We start from the raw sequence: 23,714 nt of genomic DNA, 5'->3' as shown, positions 1-23,714 counted from the left end.
CCTTTGGCTCAAAACATGATCAGCCACTAGAAATAAGATCCAAATCGTGAAAATAATTGACAATTCTTATTAAGACTTTGCCAAAATATACAAGGACGGATCAAAATCCAATGACTCAAACATGACTGGTGCAGCCCTCATTATGGAATTAGATAAATAATTAGGAAGTTGGCTCCGGATAAGTGCTCCATATACACAGCAGAATTTTAGGCCATATTTGAAGCATTGAAACTGACAAACCAGTTCGAAAAGCTAATCAGCTCTATTAAGAGCATTGGCTCTCCCCACACCTATCTCAAATTATTATACCAAAACAACCCAAACCCTAATCTAACTAATGAGACGATAATGATGTTCCTCAGGGAAATATATAAAACTGAGAAAATCTACTCCTGCCTCTCATATTTGGACCGGTTTGACATTTCATTAACCAAACGTAAAGCAGTGCAATGCAACTATTGTTGAACCCTATACTTCACCTTATACACCCATTAAGTATCCACCCTTACCAACACCACCTTCCCGCTGATCGACTCAATAACTGAGCCAGCAAAGTAACCTAAAGCGATTCATATAGCTGACGCCTCTCACACACAACCAGTCACGATTTCATAAGACGCCTTTATGGAAGTGGCTGTGTTGGAAGTGGGTGTGGGCGTGGTACACGGTTTACCACCGAGTAGGGGTGTGTTTCAGCCTGTGCGCGGGCCAACGCTGCACCTGCACCTATCGCCCACGACAGCACCATGGGCTGATCAGGATTTGGATCCACCAAGCAATGCAGTGGAATGGCAAGTAGAAACGGTGGTTGGTAACCAAAATTTCCCAATTTTTCCCAAATACAAATACTAACAACCTATTCCTTCCCTCTTCTACAACTTAGGATAAGTGGATCATTTAAAAATTAGAAAACAAAACTGGCCTATAAACGTAGTTATTATAAGGTGGCTTAAATCTCAGCCATCAGGAACTGCTGAACAATGCTGCAACGTTCTGACTAATAACTCGTTAAGCTTACTGTAGGACCAAAACTTAGTACTTTAAGGTGGCTAATAGCCCAAAGCCATCAGGCCCAGCCGCACAATGCATTACTCAAAATTAGATAATTAAACTTCAAGACCCCAAAATCTAGGACTATAAGGTGGATAAAACCCACACATTAGGCCCCCCCCCCCGCAAAAGTCGGAAATAGTTTAAAAATAGAGCAAGACCCCCTAAATATTAACTGACTAAAGTAACTCAACCCCAAAATAGATAAAGAAGATTCACTATTCTACAAACAGCACAAATAACGATTTTCAAAATTATAAATGAGGCAAGATGTCACAGTTTACTATTCGGGCCATTGGGAGTAGAAAATAAACGATCCCGGATGTAAAGCGCCATCCTTCCACTCGGACCGACATTCCTTGCCACTGTCTTACATGTATTATACAAGTGTGGTCCACTCAAACTCACCATGAGTCCCGTGAGACAACAATGTCTCGAAAACGGACTAATCAAATAGAATACATTGTGTAGAATAAAGCGTTGGGGGACATGGCACTATTCCATCCCCCTCGAAAAAAAACCCCAGCCTCTCCGTGAGGGTAGTAACTGGTCGCACATGCCCCCATGGGCGAATGCGAACTAAATTGAAAGAACAAACGAATATTCGCGCCATTCAACACTGAATAGTCAAAGAAGATGGCGTGTAATCATTTGGACAAAATGAACAAGCTGCAAGAAGTGGTTAATGATATTGGGATGGTGGAGGTGATGTTGGTGAGATTGGAGGAATGCAAAAGAAATGTTAAGAGAAATGATGAAGGAAGAAATGAAAAAAGCGAAGGAAGAGGAAAATGAAAAGGGAAGAAAGAGGAAGAAGAAAAGGAAAAACAGGAAGTGTAAAAGAATGAAAAGAAGAAAACAACATAGTGTAGGACAGAAAAAGAAGATGGTGGAGGAATAGAACAAATTCGAAGAAGAAAACCAAAAGTCCTTTCAGGGCCATTCATATGCCTCGAAAAGATTTGCTTTCTCGCGTAAAAAATATTAGTCGATTTTATAGTTAACGTATGATAGACTGATGTTCATCAATCTATGTACATATGTTGTGTGTGTTATATATATTTATGTCTATGTCTATATCTCTCCTGTATTTGTCTCTCCCTAGAGTAGCGCGTATTCAGGTCAGCCCGTTTCTTCATTGTTACCAATGTTCAATATCGTGACGTCACCTTACCTGTTCCATTCCTATTGTCCCTATACAACAACCCCACTTTCCCTTGAAGCTATACAGTCCCAATATTGCCATGTTCAATTTCCCATCGAGCCTATATCCTCCCAGGGTGATCTGAAAAGTCTTGAGGCTATATCGTGGGGGGGGGGGTACTGTAATGTATTTTCCATTGAGGCTTTATCGTCCCCATATACTACTTTTAGTTAATGATCGAGTCCTAACACTATATCAAGTCCCTAGTGTTTATAATATGGTCACTCAGGATGTTCAAGTCACACCGGAGTTTTACCTTGCTATTTTCAAACACATTTTCTGCAATTTATGATGGTACCATTTGTGTGCGATTTACATTCGATATTTCTGAGCTATCTGTCTGTGTACTGCGGGGTCTCGATACCAGCCTACCTACCTACCTACCCTCTTATCTACATGCCTGCCTGCTTACATACATACATATATTAATTTTAATAGGAAAACATTTATATTAATTGGTATATTTGTTCCCCAAATAAATATATTGCTTAATAGGTAAAGTATGGATGCGACACTTTTCCCGACAGAAGGTGAAAAAAATAATCTAAGCTTAAATTTGTTATAAAACTTGTTTGGTTTAAAATTTTAGCTTTCCATTTTTATTTACGTTTTATAATGTAAATTTACAAAATAGTCACCCTTGGTCTGCAAACATATTGTACGAAGACTGGGATAAGGTGTTGTGCAGATGAGAAAGACAGGGATTTCATTTTTATTATAACGCACGAAACCTTTTATGAATTACCTAATAAACGAACGAAATGTAAACATTTTATTTATTTATTTATTTATTTATTATTGATTTATTTATTTATTTATTATAAGTATCGAAGCAACTTATCAAGTTCGTCTCATAGACAGACAATATTTAGTATTCTTTTCGAACTAATTTCCTAAAATCAATTGATTTCTCCGTTACCAGCTGCCTCCCTATTCAAAACGTAGTCCATCCTGTGAATGATTGATTCGAGTACGCTTCGTTTCTATTTGTACACTATATCCTTCCTGCGAACATCATAATTATGGGAAAAGATATTAAATAGAACATATAAAGGAGAACACTGGTCATCACATAATGTTCAACAATATATACATTATTCATTTAATACCATTGGCATACAGATAAAATTAACAAGTTCTTTTACAAAATGGAGGAAATTTTCTTTCTCCAGTTTTAGTAAATTATTTACAGGAAATTAAAAAGTAACAAGACACACAGCTGAAGATAAAATACAAGTATAAGAAAACGGCCTTATGAATGGATGACAAGTCTAGTTAGTATGTAAGTACTGTACAGACCACTAAAGGGAGCTGTGCTGCATAAAGTCAAAGGTCACCATACATTCTGTGCTCATGAAGTGATATTCACTAAAATGAACACTCAGTTTGTACATGCGATGAAATGAAATCGCCCTTGTGAGCACATGGCCCGTATAAGCAAACAGAACACAAAATGTCGTTAATCTATCACGTGAGGCATGGCCGAGTAAAAGTTCAACAAAGCCGCACAATTCCGAAATTTGCTTTGTCCTCAGAACAGAGCCAATCAAAATTACTGGAATCTTCGGAAGCTTGGATGTAGATCTCGTCAGATTCCTCCAGGTAATACACACCTATGTCGGTCACTTCGTCCACTGGTGTCAAGCGGCCACTTACGACAGGGAGAGAGTTGTAAGGTTTTCCCCTACAATAATAAAAAAATGAGATTTTATTTATGGTTCAGACCGACTCAGTTAAGCTAAATAGTGTTATGGCATTTTTACTGGTTGTAACGACTCATATATATAACTGATATAACTATTTTTCAGATGCTTGACCGAGGTGGTCTTGGTGGTGGAGGAAACTCGAGAACAGGAAAAAACTACCAACTTTGGATAAGTACAAACCACGTGATCCATGCATGCATCAATCCTTAGATCGCACAGGTTCAAAGGCGAGCCATTACCGCTGCATTAGCTTGGCCCATCACGATTAATACAGGGGTTTTTCTTAGGATAATTGTCAGAGATCATATGTCAGTACATAGAAGATCTACGTAAAATTGTTTCCTCGTCTGAAAAGGTACCTCTACTCGTAAATGGTGGCATCTAAATGACAAAGAAATGCTTCACAGGCGGTCAGTAGATCACTAAATAACCTTGATCATTTGATGATTTTCAGCAGTTTGTTCCATATCAGAATTGTACGATGCTTTGTTTGTGTGGACTTTCTGTACCTTTCCCAAATAAAACTCTTCTAACTGTAGATTAGCACACTGATATGTGTAGATGAGAACATTGTCTGGCTAGATTAGCACACTGATATGTATAGATGATAGTATTGTCTGGCTAGATTAGCACACTGATATGTATAGATGATAGCATTGTCTGGCTAGATTAGCACACTGATGTGTGTAGATGACAGCATTGTGTGGCTAGATTAGCACACTGATGTGTGTAGATGACAGCATTGTGTGGCTAGATTAGCACACTGATAAGTGTAGATGATAGCATTGTCTGGGTAGATTAGCACAGTGATATGTGTAGATGATAGCATTGTCTGGCTAGATTAGCACACTGATAAGTGTAGATGATAGCATTGTGTGGCTAGATTAGCACAGTGATATGTGTAGATGATAGCATTGTCTGGCTAGAGTATTAGCATACTGCTATGTGTAGACGTAACTCAGCATTGAGTGGATTAACACACTGACATATGTAAATGTCACTCAGCATTGTCTGCATAGATTAGATGTCTCATATGTGTAGATATCACTCAGCATTGTCTGAGTAGATTAGCATACTGATATGTGTAGCTGTCACCCAGTATTTTCTGAGTAGATTAGCACACTGATATGTGAAGAAGTTGTTCGGTATTGTCTGGGTAGATTAGCACACTGACATGTGTAGATGTTATCATTGTCTGGCTAGATTAGCACACTCATGTAAGTAGATGTCAGTATTGTCTGAGTAGGTTAACACACTGTTATCTATAGATGTTACATTATCTAAGTAGATAAGCACGCTGTCATGTGTAAATAATAGCATTGTCTGAGTAGATTGCAATCTGATATATGTAGATGTCACTTAGCATTATATGAGTTGCTTAGCACACTGATATGTGTAGATGTCACTTAGTATTGTCTCAGTAGATTAGGACACTGATATGTGTAGATGTCACTTAGTATTATATGAGTGGCTTAGCACACTGATATGTGTAGATGTCACTTAGTATTGTCTCAGTAGATTAGGACACTGATATGTGTAGATGTCACTTAGTATTATATGAGTGGCTTAGCACACTGATATGTGTAGATTAGGACACTGATATGTGTAGATGTCACTCAGTATTGTCTGAGTAGATTAGCACACTGATTATGCAGATGTCACTTGGCATTTTATGAGTGGATTAGCACACTGATATGTGTAGATGTTACTCAGTATTGTCTGAGTAGATTGCACACTTACATGTGTGGATGTCACTCAGTATTGTCTGAATAGATTAGCACACTGATATGTGTGGATGTCACTCAGTATTGTCTGAGTAGATTGCACACTTATATGTGTGGATGTCACTCAGTATTGTCTGAATAGATTAGCACACTGATATGTAAAGCTGTAACTCATTTTTGTCTGAGTAAATTAGAACATTGATTTGGGTAGATGTAACTCATTATTGTCTAAGTAAATTAGGACACTGATATGTGTAGATGTCACTCAGTATTGTCTGAGTCGATTACCACACTGATATGTGTGGATGCCACTCAGTATTGTCTGAGTAGATTAGCTCACTGATATATGTAGATGTTAGCACTGTCTGAGTAGATTGCACACTTATATGTGTGCATGTCACTTAGCATTGTCTGAGAGGCTTATCATAACGATATGTTTATATGTTGGCATTGTCTGAGTAGATTAGCACACTAATATGTGTAGACGTCACTCAAAATTGTCTGAGTAGATTACCACACCGATACATGTAGATGTCACTTAGCATTGTCTGAGTTGATTGATAATCAAAGTATCCCTGCTACAATATATCTTCAGTGGAGGTAATAACGTCAGGTAATCAGCCAGAGTATCACAACTTTTACAAATTCCATATATCATCAGAGTTTCCAGCATCTTGATGATAAAAAGATGCATACCTAGTTGGATCAAACACTTTTCAGAAATACAAGATGGGCTCAGATAATCATATACCAGATTATTAAAATAATCCTTTGAAACAGTGATCATAGTACAAGCTTACATACTAAGTATGATCAAAATCTGTTTCGAAATAGAGCCACCCACGTGGTAATAAACTGCTGGATCAATGTACTAATTTGTGCAGATTTTGCTTATAATCCGACTAAAACAAGATCAGCTTACTTACAGCTGTGATCAAACGATATTAGTTTTAGAAAAAAAATTACTTTGTGAATCGTTCGATACAAATATACCGACAAGTGATATTAAAATTACTTTGTGAATCGTTCGATACAAATATACCGACAAGTGATATTAAAATTACTTTGTGAATCGTTCGATACAAATATACCGACAAGTGATATTAAAATTACTTTGTGAATCGTTCGATACAAATATACCGACAAGTGATATTAAAATTACTTTGTGAATCGTTCGATACAAATATACCGACAAGTGATATTAAAATTACTTTGTGAATCGTTCGATACAAATATACCGACAAGTGATATTAAAATTACTTTGTGAATCGTTCGATACAAATATACCGACAAGTGATATTAAAATTACTTTGTGAATCGTTCGATACAAATATACCGACAAGTGATATTAAAATTACTTTGTGAATCGTTCGATACAAATATACCGACAAGTGATATTAAAATTACTTTGTGAATCGTTCGATACAAATATACCGACAAGTGATATTAAAATTACTTTGTGAATCGTTCGATACAAATATACCGACAAGTGATATTAAAATTACTTTGTGAATCGTTCGATACAAATATACCGACAAGTGATATTAAAATTACTTTGTGAATCGTTCGATACAAATATACCGACAAGTGATATTAAAATTACTTTGTGAATCGTTCGATACAAATATACCGACAAGTGATATTAAAATTACTTTGTGAATCGTTCGATACAAATATACCGACAAGTGATATTAAAATTACTTTGTGAATCGTTCGATACAAATATACCGACAAGTGATATTAAAATCGGAAAACAAGTGCAGAACTCTTAATTGAATCAATCTCTTCAAAGTCAGTTCTAAATATAGCTACTATAGAAGTTGAAAGCTTAACCAGTCATATGCAAGTTCTAACTGGACATGTTAAACATACAATGGAAGAATTGACTGGGCATGTTCAAGACAATGAAAGATCTAACTGGACATGTTAAACACATAATAGAAGAATTGGCTGGACATGTTAAACACATAATGGAAGAATTTACTGTAAATGTTAAATCATAACGAATTACACTTAGTTTTTGCCTTTTCAACGTCTTGATATTTGCAAGCTGCATTGATACCGTGTTATTTATTTAATTATAGATAGAGTGATTGACATGGGATCTTGCTGTAGACAGCATGATTGGTGTGAGACCTTACCTCCCATCCTGGGTAATAAAAGACATAGATAATGTAAAGGTAGTAATAGTTCTGTCTGGCATCTGACGGTCGACCTTAACAAGGTATCCCACACCGACGTTTTGTATGCTGAAAATTAATAAATCGACATCAGGGCCCTAACAGAACGATTTCAGCAAAAACATATAATGATCTAAATAATATTTATGGCGAAAGAGTGTCAGTGTCAGAAAAAAATCTCTCTCTCTCTCTCTCTCTCTCTCTCTCTCTCTTCCACACAAACGCTATGTTCTTCACGGCTGCATACCACAGAAGATTTCAATGTCAGTTTTCTTCGCTATTAATTGCTTAAAATAACTATAATTAACTTTCCATTTGATGAAATCTCTCTTTTGCGTATACCGCTTCTGATTTTGACTTCGACAAAAACGCGAAACGATTCCTTAGAAGGGAATTTATCATATGACGGCATATTCTAAATTATTATCACCCATGGCTAAGGGGTGCTCTAATTTTAACTGGCGTAACACGGAGGAGTGTACTACCAAGTGTAAATCGACTAATGCTGTCAGACGCTCCATTCAGTCATCGATCGCATATCTGTATGAGAGAGAGAGAGAGAGAGAGAAAAAAAAAGAGAGAGAGAGAAGAGAGAGAGATAGTATCGTGCCTTCCTGTTAACAAATTTCGAAACAATGCATTACAATAGAAGTTGAGCAACGAACAGTAAAAAAGGAAAGGAGGATTTGTTGCCATTGTTTTTGTGATTGGTTTAAAACTATATTTACTTGTCATTGTTCCTCCTTCCCTTAGCATGAACCTTTGAATACACTATGTAGAAACCACTCTCTGTAACCCGGATGGCAAGTATGGACCCTCTATCCTCAACAAACTCTAGTCCTATCGGGTTCTGGTTGGAGAATGTTCTGTCATTTCTTGTTCTTTTCCATTTAAATTTCCTCTCTGAAGTTCAGACAATTATTTTGAAAATCAGAATTGCACACACACACACACACACGTGCGCGCGCGAGTATAAATTATAACATATACATATTTTTATGGATAATACCGTTTTAACTTTAAGCAGCAATATTTGCAAACTCCAGTATCCTAAGTTTATTTATAGCATTTACTTTGCTATATTTCTTGTTCGGTTTATTTTTATTCCAGGTAAATCAATCATGTAAATAAGCTAAAAAGTATAGCAAAGTATATGCCTAATAATCAGGTATTATGTTTATGACTCCATGTTGTACAGCAAAAGAAATTAGTCCAATATTTAAGAGAAAAAAATAAACTTTCTTTTCTAAAATTGTATTGTAGTACATGCATATTGTGTTACACTTATCCGTCCGTCCATCCGTCCGTCACATCTTGGTAAGGTTTTGCGTTTTGGCCAGTTCTCAAGCGGAGCAATCTGATTAAAATCATATATCCACTGTCGTACGTGACGATCTGACAAGAGATCGCTTAGGGTCATGTTCTTGTGACCTTTGAATTAGCCAATGGAAATGCAGCTTTCAGACATTTGAAAATGAATCAAATTTTTCGACACACATTAATGCTCTTCAGCCATACTATTCAGTCTCCCAAGCACAAAGGTGTAAGACTTCATCTGATTGGCTAATGAAATTAGCGATTATCTTAGTAACATAGGTCTCCAGAACATAGCCCCAAAATATCGCTGTCAGATCTTCACGTAGGACATTGGAAATCTGAATTTAATCAGATTGCAGACACGTTGGTGAGATACTGTGTTTCATAAACAGATCTCTTGTTCATATCTTAAATGGCATACTTATGCATTTAACGTCTTCGGTAGACCTTCAAAAACTTCGAAGTTCCGTGCGACAGATGATTGTACTCAAGGTTAGATGAAATCATTTTAGTGATTTTAAATATTGAACTAAATGGCGTTATCAGCATTTTACTGTATTTACAACTGAAAGAAGCAAGCATATGGAATGGATTTTGGTGTTGGTCAGACAGTTATGAGGATATACACTCGGTAATTTAGTTGACTTCGTCATTCGGACTACGTGTGCTTACCTTCGTTGTAGGACGTTCCACTTCCAAAGAGTTGAACAAATGAGGCAGTTCCGCATCCTTTTAGAGAAAAAATTATTTTAGTTCAAACAAAGATTTATTTTAATCATATTATCCAGACTTCGTAAATGTGCTGCGTTACATAATCTATTCGGACTTAGTATCATGTGCACACATCTTTACAAGAAATACATGGAAACGTTGTTTCTTCAGTGTTGTGTGTGTGTGTGTGTGTGTGTGTGTGTGTGTTTCTGTTAGATAGATAGACGAATGAGAGCATAAATGGATTTCTTGAGAAGTGACCGGCAAAAGATATGTAGATAAATACACTTCAATTTCTTTTATTTCCAGGTCGTGGTTTTATGTTGATAATGAACTTTAAGCCACTCCACTTCATAATCCACCAGCTCCGGCTTCCTTTCCTTGGGGGAAAATATAACACTAGCATGATCCGAAACAATGTGAAAGAGTTTCACCCACAAATTATAAAATTATGCATTATTCTGTCACAGTTATTTCTTCATATTCTCGCGCGCATTCGCCAAATGTGATCTGCTTTGATGATCGAAATTTTCAGACAAAATATGTTTAACCGATGTTCCAATAATACTTACAGTCAATTAACTAAACTGTGTTTAATTATATTGTATTGTATTCGTTTTGTTTTCACGGTAGTAAAAAAGGTACCATTTGCGTTACATATTAAAATATCGATTTGTGTTTTATTGCCTGGTGACGTAATCCGCACATGCGTATCAATTTAACCATTTGACAGTTGTTACCAACCCACTCAGAACTCATTGTGCATTTTCGATAAAATTCCATTTTGGATATACTCAGGGAAGTCACTGGGGGAGGGGCTTTTACTCCCCCCCCCCCAATTTGCATGTGCTGTAAAATTGCTGTAGCCTATATATAAAAATTAACAAGCCCCTCAAGTTTTGCCCCACCCCCAAAACAATTGAAATGACGTCCCTGCTATTACTATTTTTCTAATCTGTTATTCAGCCTGAGCCAGCGCGTTGATATTTACATGAATCAAGTTTTGCCCCACCCCCCACCCCACCCCCATCAAGTTTTGCCCTCCCCAACCCCCGAAAAAAGTTGAAATGACATCCCTGGATATACTTCGATGGAGTGATACAGCACAACAAAATCTCTCAACACAGATAACGAAATAAATATATAAAGAACGGTGGCTATTGCCGCGTGTCTATGGTGTACGTTTTTTTCTTCTTCGGATCATTAGCGAAAAGACTAGAGAGTATTCCTGTTCTCACTAAACATACCCAAAAGAGAGAGGTTCACCAATAAACTTACGTAATAAAACATTTATTTTCTTAGCTACGTAAAGAACTAAGTGTACACAACCAGGTGTAGACGTTGCAATGTTCTACTGAGTTCGTGAAGGGGCATTGGCCAATAGAACATCGGGCTACCCTAGCAGCTAGGGGATAAACAAATTGGTATGTTTCCAACGTGAGCCAGAAATAACTATTTAATATCAAGAACTGTATCACAAGTTTTTTTCTTCTTCAGATTGATAAAGATATTCTCAATTAACAATCAAATGAGATTAGCGTTAATAACAACAGTTCTTTTCTGTCTCATTCCACAAAAAAAAAAATATTTTCTATTTGAATAATGAACTCTAATAAGTACAATCAGTGTCCAAAATCGACCATATAATCCGTGCTGAAAAATTGATATCGATAACGTGAACGTAATTTGATTTAAAAATGCGTAAAAATACATCTGACTGCACATACCTGACCGCTTGGATCGCCATGATGTAGAATTGCGATTTTTGGGATGATTCTGCAAATAAAGGATAAAAGTAAATAATTTAATTCCGTTGACTAAGTATTAATTGAATTCCATCGACTAAATATTAATTGAAATGCATGGACTAAGCATTAAATTAATTGCATGGACTAAGTTTTAAATTAATTGCATGGACTAAGCATTAAATTAATTGCATGGACTAAGCATTAAATTAATTGCATGGACTAAGTTTTAAATTAATTACATGGACTAAGTTTTAAATGAATTACATGGATTAAGTATTAATGGAATTTTATGGACTAAGATTATTATTATTATTATTATTATCATCATCGTCGTCGTCGTCGTCGTCATCATCATCTTTATTATTATTATTATTATTATTATTATTATTATTATTATTATTATCATTATTATGTAGACGTATTCATTTCGAAAAATCTTCTTTTCCATAAAAAAGTAAAGATATTTCACTAGGAGAACATCATATTATTTTTAGCCAGTTTCTAAATATTTCTTAATAAATTGCCCAAAATTAACTAAAAAGAAAGCTAAGAAACGTGCTGAGAAAAACAGAGTTTATAAAATCCTAATTTAGGTAAAGTTACCTAAATCAGTAAAACCATACTAAGTCAAACAGAAGCACTGATAAGTCTGTTTTTATAATAAACGATTATTGTTCAACTATCACGCTGATTATTAAGTCCATCATAGGGAGGTAACTCCTGCAGCCTTGATCGTGGCACCATGCCAAAAGTATACATTTATTTATTGCATACAAACTATTCACATTCATACCTTGATACTATTGCTGACATTTGCAACGCTTTGAAGCACTTGACAAGACTGGTATGCCTTTTCCATTTACTACTAAACCGAGACAGTTTTCAGTTTTTCATAATCTGTCAAAATGTTATTGACAAAATTGTATATTTTCTACTATTAACACTAATTTGATTTTCACAACGTTGTGAAAGTCAAATTCTGAATGCATTTCTTGCTTATAAAGAAGTGTTAAAGGTAACGATATATATAATCTTGTCAATAACATTTCGGCAGATTTTGAAAGACTGAAGCAATGGGATTCGTGTTCTGGGTAAAGGACAAATGGTGCGGGGAAGAGGGTTGTGTTGGGTTGGGGGACTTGCTCTATTGTTATTTTTTGTTTCTTTAATCGGGAAGGTCAGGAAAATGCGTTAGCATGGAGCACGTGACAAAATGCAAGCTTTATGTTTATTTACTGTAGGCCAAATTCAATACATTTTCAGGCATATTAAACTAAGATCAACCCAATAGCTTTATGTTTAAAATTTAAAGGTCACTGTCATATATCTCCTGTGTCCTTAACGTACCAGCGATTTACTAGGCGAGATAAACAGGACATAGTGCGCAGGGGGTGGGGGTGATTTGGACTTTTTAACTTAGCTTTTAACAATTTGTCAGTCATATCGTTACGATGTCTGCACTCTGGCAGTTTAAAGTGATGTCTAGCTCTGGGACATCATGCCGCAGACATGTAGCATGATGTCCCACCCATTCACATTATCCTGACACCAGGCCGACCAGTCCTAACACAACCTCTTAATGCTGAGCGTCAAGCGAGGCAGCTGTTAGTACCATTTTTGTAAGTCTTTGGTATGACTCGGCCGGTGATCGAACCCACGACCTCCCGCATCCGAGGCGGACGCTCTAACCGTGCGGGGGGGGGGGGGAGCACTGCACTGCGACATAATACATACCTAATCACCGAAGCTGAAAGAAGTTATCAAAATGAAAGACGATTCAGTGAAAATGTAATAAAAGTTATAAGAAAAAAAAAAAAAAAAAAAACACGAATTCAAAACAAAAATGAGCTTAGAGGAATCGAACAGAAAGGTACACACAAACATCATTACAGAATATTTGAATTTAAGTTTAAACTAACAGTACTAAGATTCTGTTTACAGTGCCATGAGGGAAGCAAATTAGTCACCTATTAAGGTAATTTAGTTTATTCATACATAGCAGACCTGTCAGTTTTAAGGAGGAGGAGTGGGGGGCGTGAAATTGCAGATTAATTTGAATATCTAATTTCGATCTTCTTGTCTGATATCGACTGCATGCCCCCCCCCCCCCCATCTCTAACCTAAGTCTTTCCAGTTACATTTGCAGATGTTTTTCTTTTTATTCGGAGAGAAACTTTTGTTTGTAATCTGACAGAGGGTCTAAGTCTCGGTTTTTAAGATGGGACTTTTTGGGAAGTTCTGCTGAACAAATTTTGTCAGCGGCCCTATTTACTTTTTTAAACTATTCTTGAAATTTTCCGCTATTTAACGAATTTTTATTCGAAATGTTCATTCCTTTTCCCTCTTGTTCTCATTTTCTTTCATTTTTGGGAATGTTGCACTGTGTTTTAAGTATGACAACTGTAGTTTCTGGTTTATTTTATGAGATTTTTATTTTATGATATTGAATCTTTGTATACTGATTTTATAATTATCCAAAGGAAGTTAAGCAATATATTTTACTTACAAGAAAATACTTATTATGTTGTTTACTAAAACACAGAATTAAGGAACTGACTGGAAATGTAATAAAGGTCGTAAATTGCACATTATATTTTTGCACCTTTCAACGTATTTAATTGCGCATGCTGCATTTACCTTTACAGAATAGGGCCATCGCAATATATCAACATAATTTGGTTACTTGTATCACTGTGGTTTCTAATTTATTCCAGCCATATATATATATATATATATATATATATATATATATATATATATATATATATATATATATATATATATATATATATATATATATATATATATATATATATATATATATATATATATATGTGTGTGTGTGTGTGTGTGTGTGTGTGTGTGTGTGTGTGTGTTTACTTTAATCGTAAATATGAACAACTTACTTAATTAGGTAAACTTTTCTGGTATATATTTTGCCTATTATCGAAAGAGATATAGTAAAAATTGAACTGCTTCACGTAAAATTATTATTAGTATTAGTAGTAGTAGTAGTAGTGTTGTTGTTATTATTATTATTATTTATTATTATTATTATTATTATTATTATTTGCAGACTCTAGAAAGTGTAAAATATATTGAGAGAATATATTGAGAGGGTGTTGCTTTCATTGGAGACTCGGTTATTATTGGAAAATTACGAATTGCTGTATTCCGTAGTGAAGGATACATACTTTGTAAAGAGAAATTATACTGTGGTGCAACAAAATCGCAAGATACAACAAATATTTGGTGCATATTCTCCTCAACAAATGATTGGTCCGATAACACACTGCCCTATCAAGAAGCAAACGCGATGCGCACACAAGTCTTTGATACAAAAGTTCTGCCATTTTGAAATATGGATCTGAAATTTGGGGTTTCAGTGAAGTTCCAGAAATGAAAAATGATCACATTAATTTTTGTAAATTTATACTGCGTCTGTCAAAAATCTCACCACGTATTTCCTTTTATCATGAAATAGGAAGAACGATCGTTAAAAATGTTGCGTATACTTGAATCATGAAAGTTGAAATTTTAAATATGCCAAGAAATATTATAATGCTCAAATGAAATGGATCGAAAACAACATTGTTATTGTTGTGCAAAGAACGTAAAATCAGATATTGTTAAATTGGGATATATCAATGTTTAGTTATGAAAGGTTTCACCAACGAACTGTTGTTTATATAAATGTTTACATAGCGACATTAATATATCATGAAGGACTAGTGAAATCATTGGAATGGATATTTAACTTAAAAGGTAATACGGAAACATTATGTAGATGGTTTACGTGAGACGTAATTAGGTAACTTAACTGACTGGCTAAGAGCCGGAAATCTACTAATTAAAGTAAATACAGCTGGGTATGAATATATTTGCTATGAAGATAGAATATGTCTGATATGTAAAGTAAATAAAAAATGAGTGACACTTTATTTATGTATGCTTGACTAGTCAGAAAGCATATACATTGGAATTTTTATATAAATCCACAATTCCAAAACTTCTACTCATATATAAACGTGTATAAGAACAGCACGCTAATGTCAAATTGAGTTTTATGTAAATCTTTAAAAAGATAGTGAAAATAATAAGACGATCTGTCATAATAAATGGTTAAGTATGCATTAAACATGACAGCTGTATGCACTGACGCCTCATTAAGATCCTGTTTTGAGCAATAACATAGATGAAGATTCATGAATTTAATAATTCCATACTAAAAATGGAAACGTTAATATTCTAGCATGTACAAGTCAAAGATGAAATGATGTGCCGCATGTTCAGTTACATGTAATTGTTGGAACCGGTGGACTATACTACTAATTAAACATTATTATCAGTAGTAGTAGTAGTAGTATTTCATATGATCTCGAGTATCGGTAATCTGTGTGACAACATTAAATTTGTCCCTATCCAGTATTCAATATGTCTGAAGTATGTATTTACACGGCAGCGCATTAGTACGAGACTGACCTTCTTCAGTGTTAATCAGTAGGCACATTCTATCCGTTACCCAGTATTCGACCTCGTGGCCCTTTCGTATATGTGTAAAAACAGGTCAAACTACACAGCTTTACCTGGGTATTGAGTAGACACTTTTTTATATATAAAAAATCACCAGATGACTCCGAATGTCAATTGCATTAAAATATGGCCATGAAACTAGTACAACAACTACCACCGCCACTACATCTGCTGCTGCTGCAAAAAGTTTAAACATATTTTGGGTTGGGGCCATAATAAAGAAACAATTCGAATTGAGCAACATAAAAAAGCACTTAACACAATTCGAGTTGGGCAACATTAAAGAGGGCTTAACACAATTCGAATTGGGCTACATAAAAAAGCGTTTAACATAATACGAGAGACAGACAGACAGACAGACAGACAGAGAGTCAGATAGAGAGACAGAGACAGTGCAGGCGCGGCTAGACCAGTTTTCGTCATACGCAATTATAACGATGAAGGCAATCCCGTCGTCCCATAGCGAACAAGTGATTGCGTATATTTAATGTAAACACTGGTCATGATATCATGGAATGATTTTTCTCATATCAAGGTTGATTGTAATACTAACCAACCATTGAAATAACTAAGTTGAAATGCATTTTTGGGGGTCAAGGTTTTAGTACGCAGCTGCGTATCTGCGTATAGGTAGCTTCGCACCAAGAGAAAGAGAGAGAGAGAGAACATGAGTCAAATACATAGAAATGCGTCTTACAGATAATAACATGTGAATAAGTATTATAAGGGATCGATTCTATATATGAAAGATAGTTAATACTTTGTTAGGTAGTGAGGGTTGCAATAAATCTTGAAGATCAACTATGCATAAGAAAAATCTTTAATTTATAAAAGGAATGTAAGTTATGGAATTTTCGTCTTTAGCATAATTATGATCTATCCTTTTTCCTATACAGGTTTTCTATTCTGGTACTTTTGGCAAGTCTTGTAGCCTGTATCTCGATTTTTCTACATTCATTAGAGTCTTTTAGGATAAACCTGTCCCAGAATATCTACATAACCCTAGAAACACCCCGTTCCAGAATATATGCATACCCCTAGAAACACCCTGTCCCAGAATATATGCATACCCTTAGAAACACCCCGTCCCATAATATCTGCATATCCTTAGAAACACTACGTCCCAGAATATCTGCATACCCCTAGAAACACCCCGTCCCAGAATATCTGCATACCCCTAGAAACACTACGTCCCAGAATATCTGCATACACTCATAGGAATGACAAGTATATTTTATTCTAAAAACTTCCAGGCTAATTTCAATTTTAATACCAAAGTAATCCGATCATTTTGGATACAGAGTTACATAGATCGTACATGCGTGATGATACTTTCTAAAGCATTACTAAAGCTGATACTCAGATGCATATGAAACCGTGTAAAGCTAAGTATTTCGTTGACAAAGACTACATATGGAAAGGACACTAACACTAGAATAGTCAAGATTGTCACATAGCTTATGTTGGGATTACATTTACAAGACCAGCTCATTATAGTTTCACGTCCAATGTTCAAAACATACTCAATTTCAGCAGCAATTTTGCCGCACAGGTCAGAGTTATCATCAGCAAATGATCCACCACCACTATTATCTAATTATTATTATTATTATTATTATTATTATTATTATATATATATATATATATATATATATATATATATATATATATATATAATTATTATTATTATTATTTATCAGTAATTTGAGCTTGCCTTGACCTAACCGGTTTCAAAAACGTTGTCTTTATTCAGTAGCGAAGCAAGATTCTTGCCCCCTCTAATCGGCAAAACTTAATTCTGAGACACCCTCCCAATGAAAAAGTAGTTTGATTATAATTTTTAGCCTAATGTGCGGGATGGCTGGGGTGCTTGCTATGCCACTGTCAATATTTTCATTGTTTGCCTTGCTCTTTATTTCAGTGTAAATCATTCGGTTTCTGAGATTTCTTTCTGCACATTTTCATTTCGCTTGTACATTTTCATTTGGTTTGTACATTTGCATTTGGTTTGTACATTTTCATTTGCATTTGGTTTGTACATTTTCATTGGTTTGTACATTTTCATTTGGTTTGTACATTTTCATTTTCATTTGGTTTGTACATTTTCATTTGGTTTGTACACTTTCATTTCGTTTTTGTACATTTTTATTTTGGTTTGTACATTTTCATTGACACCATTTAACAAAAATAAAGTAAAAAGGAAAAAGGATAAAATATATTCACTATTTGATCGATTGTTTTTATTTCACCATTATAATAAACATTACCGTATTAACCAAAATTAGACTAATTTTTTTCAATTAAGTGCAAAATATGACCAACCAACCGAAATTAGACTCATATTTCTTTGTTATGTGCAAAATATAACCAACCAACCAAAATCAGACTCATTTGTGTTTATTATATGCAAACTATAACCAAGCAATCCAGCTCCCAGACTGTATATAATACAATGCTTAAAAATATGTTAGCTAGTATGGCATACACCGATACCATATAAGGTACTTTCAACACTGTAACACGCAAGGTCTCACTACCGAGCGAATTAAAGAACTTATGCATGAATCTGGCTTGATGTCCATGTTTGCAATATTTCCAACGAATTTAAGATATCAATCATTGAAATCTGAAAGTTTCTTAATGTTCAAATACTGCAAATATATTTTGTCTCTAATCGCCTAATGACCACACATCACGAAACTCTAACTTGCAAGGGTTTCCTTGCTTCATATTTGAGTGATCCATCAGCAGGTCGTTGAAAGTCAAAGACTGGTACTTGACGACAGGAACAAAAACACGACACAAAACACCTAATATAAAAAGTATTCCTTTCTCATATTACGAAACACTTATGCATTAAAATATCCCGAGAATTCCTTATTTTAATACATGAGAGACAATCCATTTTAGAAAAATATTGGATGTCACCATAATGTCTCGTGAATACTGTACATTATGACGTCAGCTCATAGAAAACGGGAACGACTCGATTGGAAGGGAAAAAAAAATTATCTTCCCAACAACAACTCGACAAAATTAACACAAAATCACTAAAGACTAAGAAAGGTATAAACGGAAACGGAAATACAAATAGCATATTTCCTGTCTTTATTACAATACTATGTCTCGCTTTAATAAAGTCCTGATTACGTAATCTTGAAACTGAGCATAGTAACTGAACTCGGGTTTTCTATAAATTCACACACACACACACACACACACACATAGATATATATATATATATATATATATATATATATATATATATATATATATATATATATATATATATATATATATATATATATATATAGTGACGACGGAATCACGATAATTTCTAGATTATCTTCTTCATGCATCTATTAACATTTTAAATTAAAGCAACACTACAGTTTCTAAGTATCGTATACTTTTTAAACTCTTAGTCTGAGTTCATATTCGATACTCTTGGTTTCACGACTAGCAGACCCAGTCTTAGCTGCGGCTATAGGACACTATTTTGGACTCAATACTTTTTCATATAAAACGGTAATATTAATTCTACCATACCGTGGGGAAAAAAAGCCAAAATTAATATCTCTATATGACATTTTGATACATTTAACTGTTCATTTTATGCCCAATATCCAAATTTTACAAATTAGATGGAAATAACGGCAGATGGAGCATTCAAACATGCACAGGAAAATGTCTCTAAGGTTTATGGTATATTTCTATTATCAGCAAACTTAAAGAATCTTAACACGTTTTTGCGACTTGTTATTGACAGCCTGAATGACAAATATTATGCTCTTACATTATAAATATGAATTGCAAATTATACTGTTATATTCAGATTAGATTCTAAACAGTGGGATGCATTTACTGACCTTATTTTTTCACTCAATATAATATGCCTACACAGTTATTCATCTAAGACTAAAATAATAACATATACACGAAGGCAATAACTACATGACAACAGCTACATGACGACAATAGCACATGACGACAACAGCTACATGACGACAATAGCTACATGACTAAAGCTACATCACGACAATAGCTACATGACAACAGCTACATGATGAATTCAGCTATATGACGACAATAGCTGCATGACAACAGCTACATAACAACAATAGCTACATAACGACAGTAGCTACATCACGACAATAGCTACAAGACAACATCTACATGATGACAACAGCTGCATCATGAATTCAGCTATATGACGACAAGAGCTTCATGATGACAATAGCTACATGACGACAGCAGTTACATGAGGACAAACAATAACAGAGTAGTTATACCATCAGTGATGGAGGATTTGGATTATGCATCGTAACCAAATGTAATTGTATTTTGTGGACACTACCGAAGTGATTCCCAATGTCATTCAAATAAGGTGATGGAATTAATGTTCTACACTACATATACAATTAATGTAAATTTTATAGTACAAAACTGTAATTAATTCGAGTTATTAAGGAAAACTCGCTTTTGAAATCATCATAAGGATGATTTCAAAAGCGAGTTTTCCTTAATAACTCGAATTAATTACAGTTTTGTACTATAAGAAAGCTACAGGAAATATAATATAATATAATATAATATAATATAATATATTCTTGTTTTCTTTTCTTTGCAATAAGAAAGGCAAGGCCAGAATTTGCAAAGGTTATTGGTGTTTAACAAGGGTTTGCAATTACTTTTTTTTTAATTTCTTAAAGTTTAAGTCAATGTTTTAAATATCAAAATCCTTGAGTTTGCAATTAAGATATCCTACATGGATAAAAGTGCTTATACTTCACAGACTGGTTATGATTACATATAATAGTGTTTATGCTCCACAGACTGGTTATGATTACACATAATAGTGTGTATGCTTCACCGACTGGTTATGATTACACATGAAAGTGTTTATGTTTCACAGAGTGGTCATGATTACACATAAGACTGTGTATGTTTCAAAGACTCTTTACGATTACGCATAATATTGTATATGTTTTACAGACTGGTTATATTTACAAATATTATTGTGTATGTTTCACAGACGGGTTATAATTACACATAAGAGTGTGTATCTTTCAAAGACCGTTTATGATAACACATAATAGTGTATAAGCTTCACAGACTGGTTATGATTACACAAATGAGTGTGTATGCTTCACAGACTTGTTATGGTTACACATAAGAGCAGTGTATGCTTCACAGACTGGTTATGATCACATAAGAGTGTGTATGTTTCAAAGACTTGTTATGATTACACGTAAGAGTGTGTACGTTTCAAAAGACTGGTTCTGATTACACGTAATAGTGTGTATGTTATACAGTCTGGTTATGATTATACATAAGAATGAGTGTGTTTTGCAGACTGGTTATGGTTACACATCTATATTTAAAAATCTATCGGTAACAATTGTATATCTGGTGTAGGAATATTTTAACATCACCACAATATACACTACTTTAATTGTTAATCGAGTGTCCTGGTACAAATCTGGATATCGATGACACTGGGTTATTTATGTTGGTTTTCGGATTTAATATGACGATTTTCAGGGAACTTTATGCAGTCAATCGTCCTTGTACACTAAACCACAGTGTGGATGGTCCTTAAAAGATAGGTATCTTTCTCAACAGATTATGCAAAACAGACAACACAAAATTGATATGAATGAAACATACATAATGTCCAACCAGTTATCCTGCAGTAAACACTGTCGCCCTTACTGACATGAATAAAACATAGCAGTAAACACTGTTGCCCTTATTGATATGAATAAATCAACCAGTTATCAGCAGAAAACAATGTCGCCCTTATTGATATGAATTAAACATACATAATGTCCAACCAGTTATCCCGCAGTAAACACTGTTGCCCTTATTGATATGAATAAATCAACCAGTTATCCCGCAGTAAACACTGTCGCTCTTATTGATATGAATAAATCAACCAGTTATCCCGCAGTAAACACTGTCGCTCTTACTGATATGAATAAATCAACCAGTTATCCCGCAGTAAACACTGTCGCTCTTAGTGATATGAATAAATCAACCAGTTATCGCGCAGTAAACACTGTCGCTCTTATTGATATGAATAAATCAACCAGTTATCCCGCAGTAAACACTGTCGCTCTTATTGATATGAATAAAACATGTGTAATGTCCAACCACTTATCCCGCAGTAAACACTGTCGCCCTCATTGATATGAATAAAACATATATAATGTCCAGCCAGTTCTCCCGCAGTAAACTCTTTCGCCGTTATTGCTATCGGCAGCATTCGAAAGTTTGTGTCGTTTTCATTTCATGTCGTTCACAAAGTTTGTAACAAATGCAAAAAGAAGAAATTCTCTTTATCTTTGTTGATTCTTTCAGACAGCGAAAGAAGTAGACACACTTGGATAGATATTGATAAAGTTTAAAAACGTTGCTAAAGAGCAGTAGTTCACTTGTCAAGTTTAATAAATAGTAAATAAAAACAAAAAACAAAAACGGGCTGAGAAAGTTAACATGAATGTATTTAACTGAAACTTTCTGTTTCTGTTTGGTAGCTTTTTAACTGAAAACATTGTCGTTTATTGACTACATATAATGCATCACTTTCACTTCCACGTTTATACATAGATACAATACAACATTATTCTCTGTAAAAACGACATTACTTAATGCGCGTGTTTCGATGTGCCCGAACCAAGTCATTTTACTAAGCAGGCATCATGGTGCAATTTTCAGGCATGATTCAATAGTCTGACATGAAAACATTTATGTCTACCCGTACCTTATGAGTATGTATGCTTTCCGACTGTGCCAATGAATTTCCGGTCTGTTGGAATTTTTGGACTAGCGCATCAATAATTTCCTTCTGCACGGACAGCTCGGACTGCAGTTTTTCTGTTCTTAGGATAAGATATAGATTCGGCACAAATATCAGCAGCAGCAACACAAACACTCCACCGAGTTGCCCCAAATGGCTGCTTATTCTACCCAAGCAACACCTCTCGTTCCCGCCATGTCTTACCAGAACGGTTTTCGTTTGTGATTTCTCAGGAGCTAATATGCAATCCATTTTATAAGGACATTGCGCAGGAAATTCCCTCAGATTTCCACTTTCTAAAGGATATTAGGACTCCATTTGAAATCAAGTCAACTATGTGACGGGTGTCATAACACAGTGTTGAGTACCTGGATACGGCGGCCTAATTTTATTTTTTTGGTTTGATTACAAGAGAGATACAACATACCAGACTGGGGCGGAGCTTTCGAAAGCCTTTGTATATAAACAAATGTTTTCTCATTTCAGCTGTTCACAGTTCCTGGAATAAGAAGAGACGTCCCCGGCCAAACCATAAAGAGCCAATCTAATTTTATCCCATTTGCGATTAGGATTGAATAGTTACCCATGTTATAAATCAGAACAACAAAAGAGGTATAGACTGAGCTATATCTGTTCGATTTTGTACAATTGCCTGGTAAATTGGACTTGATTATTTGTTATTGCTTTTTCATCCTGAAATCAATATCGATTGCCGTCAATCATTGTCATACGGGTTATC

The 23,714-nt window shown here is 34.9% G+C and overlaps 1 protein-coding gene across 1 annotated transcript; it reads right to left on the bottom strand.

The window, feature by feature from the left end:
• Nucleotides 1-3,344: 3,344 nt before the first annotated feature.
• Nucleotides 3,345-23,380, bottom strand: LOC149798703 (uncharacterized). The gene is made up of 6 exons (XM_089957564.1): nucleotides 22,940-23,380; nucleotides 11,620-11,668; nucleotides 9,854-9,910; nucleotides 8,593-8,767; nucleotides 7,826-7,933; nucleotides 3,345-3,938 (listed from the first exon to the last, which is right to left on the bottom strand). The coding sequence occupies exons 1-6, from the start codon at nucleotides 23,225-23,227 to the stop codon at nucleotides 3,749-3,751; spliced, it is 867 nt and encodes a 288-aa protein (XP_089813690.1). The 5' UTR covers nucleotides 23,228-23,380; the 3' UTR covers nucleotides 3,345-3,748.
• Nucleotides 23,381-23,714: the final 334 nt, after the last annotated feature.

This window comes from Sinohyriopsis cumingii, chromosome 5 (assembly GCF_028554795.1).
Source record: "Sinohyriopsis cumingii isolate HCF-2022 chromosome 5, ASM2855479v2, whole genome shotgun sequence".
Taxonomy (NCBI): Eukaryota; Metazoa; Mollusca; class Bivalvia; order Unionida; family Unionidae; genus Sinohyriopsis; species Sinohyriopsis cumingii.
The sequence above is the reverse complement of the archived record's forward strand: the minus strand, read 5'-3'. Positions and strand labels throughout refer to the sequence as shown.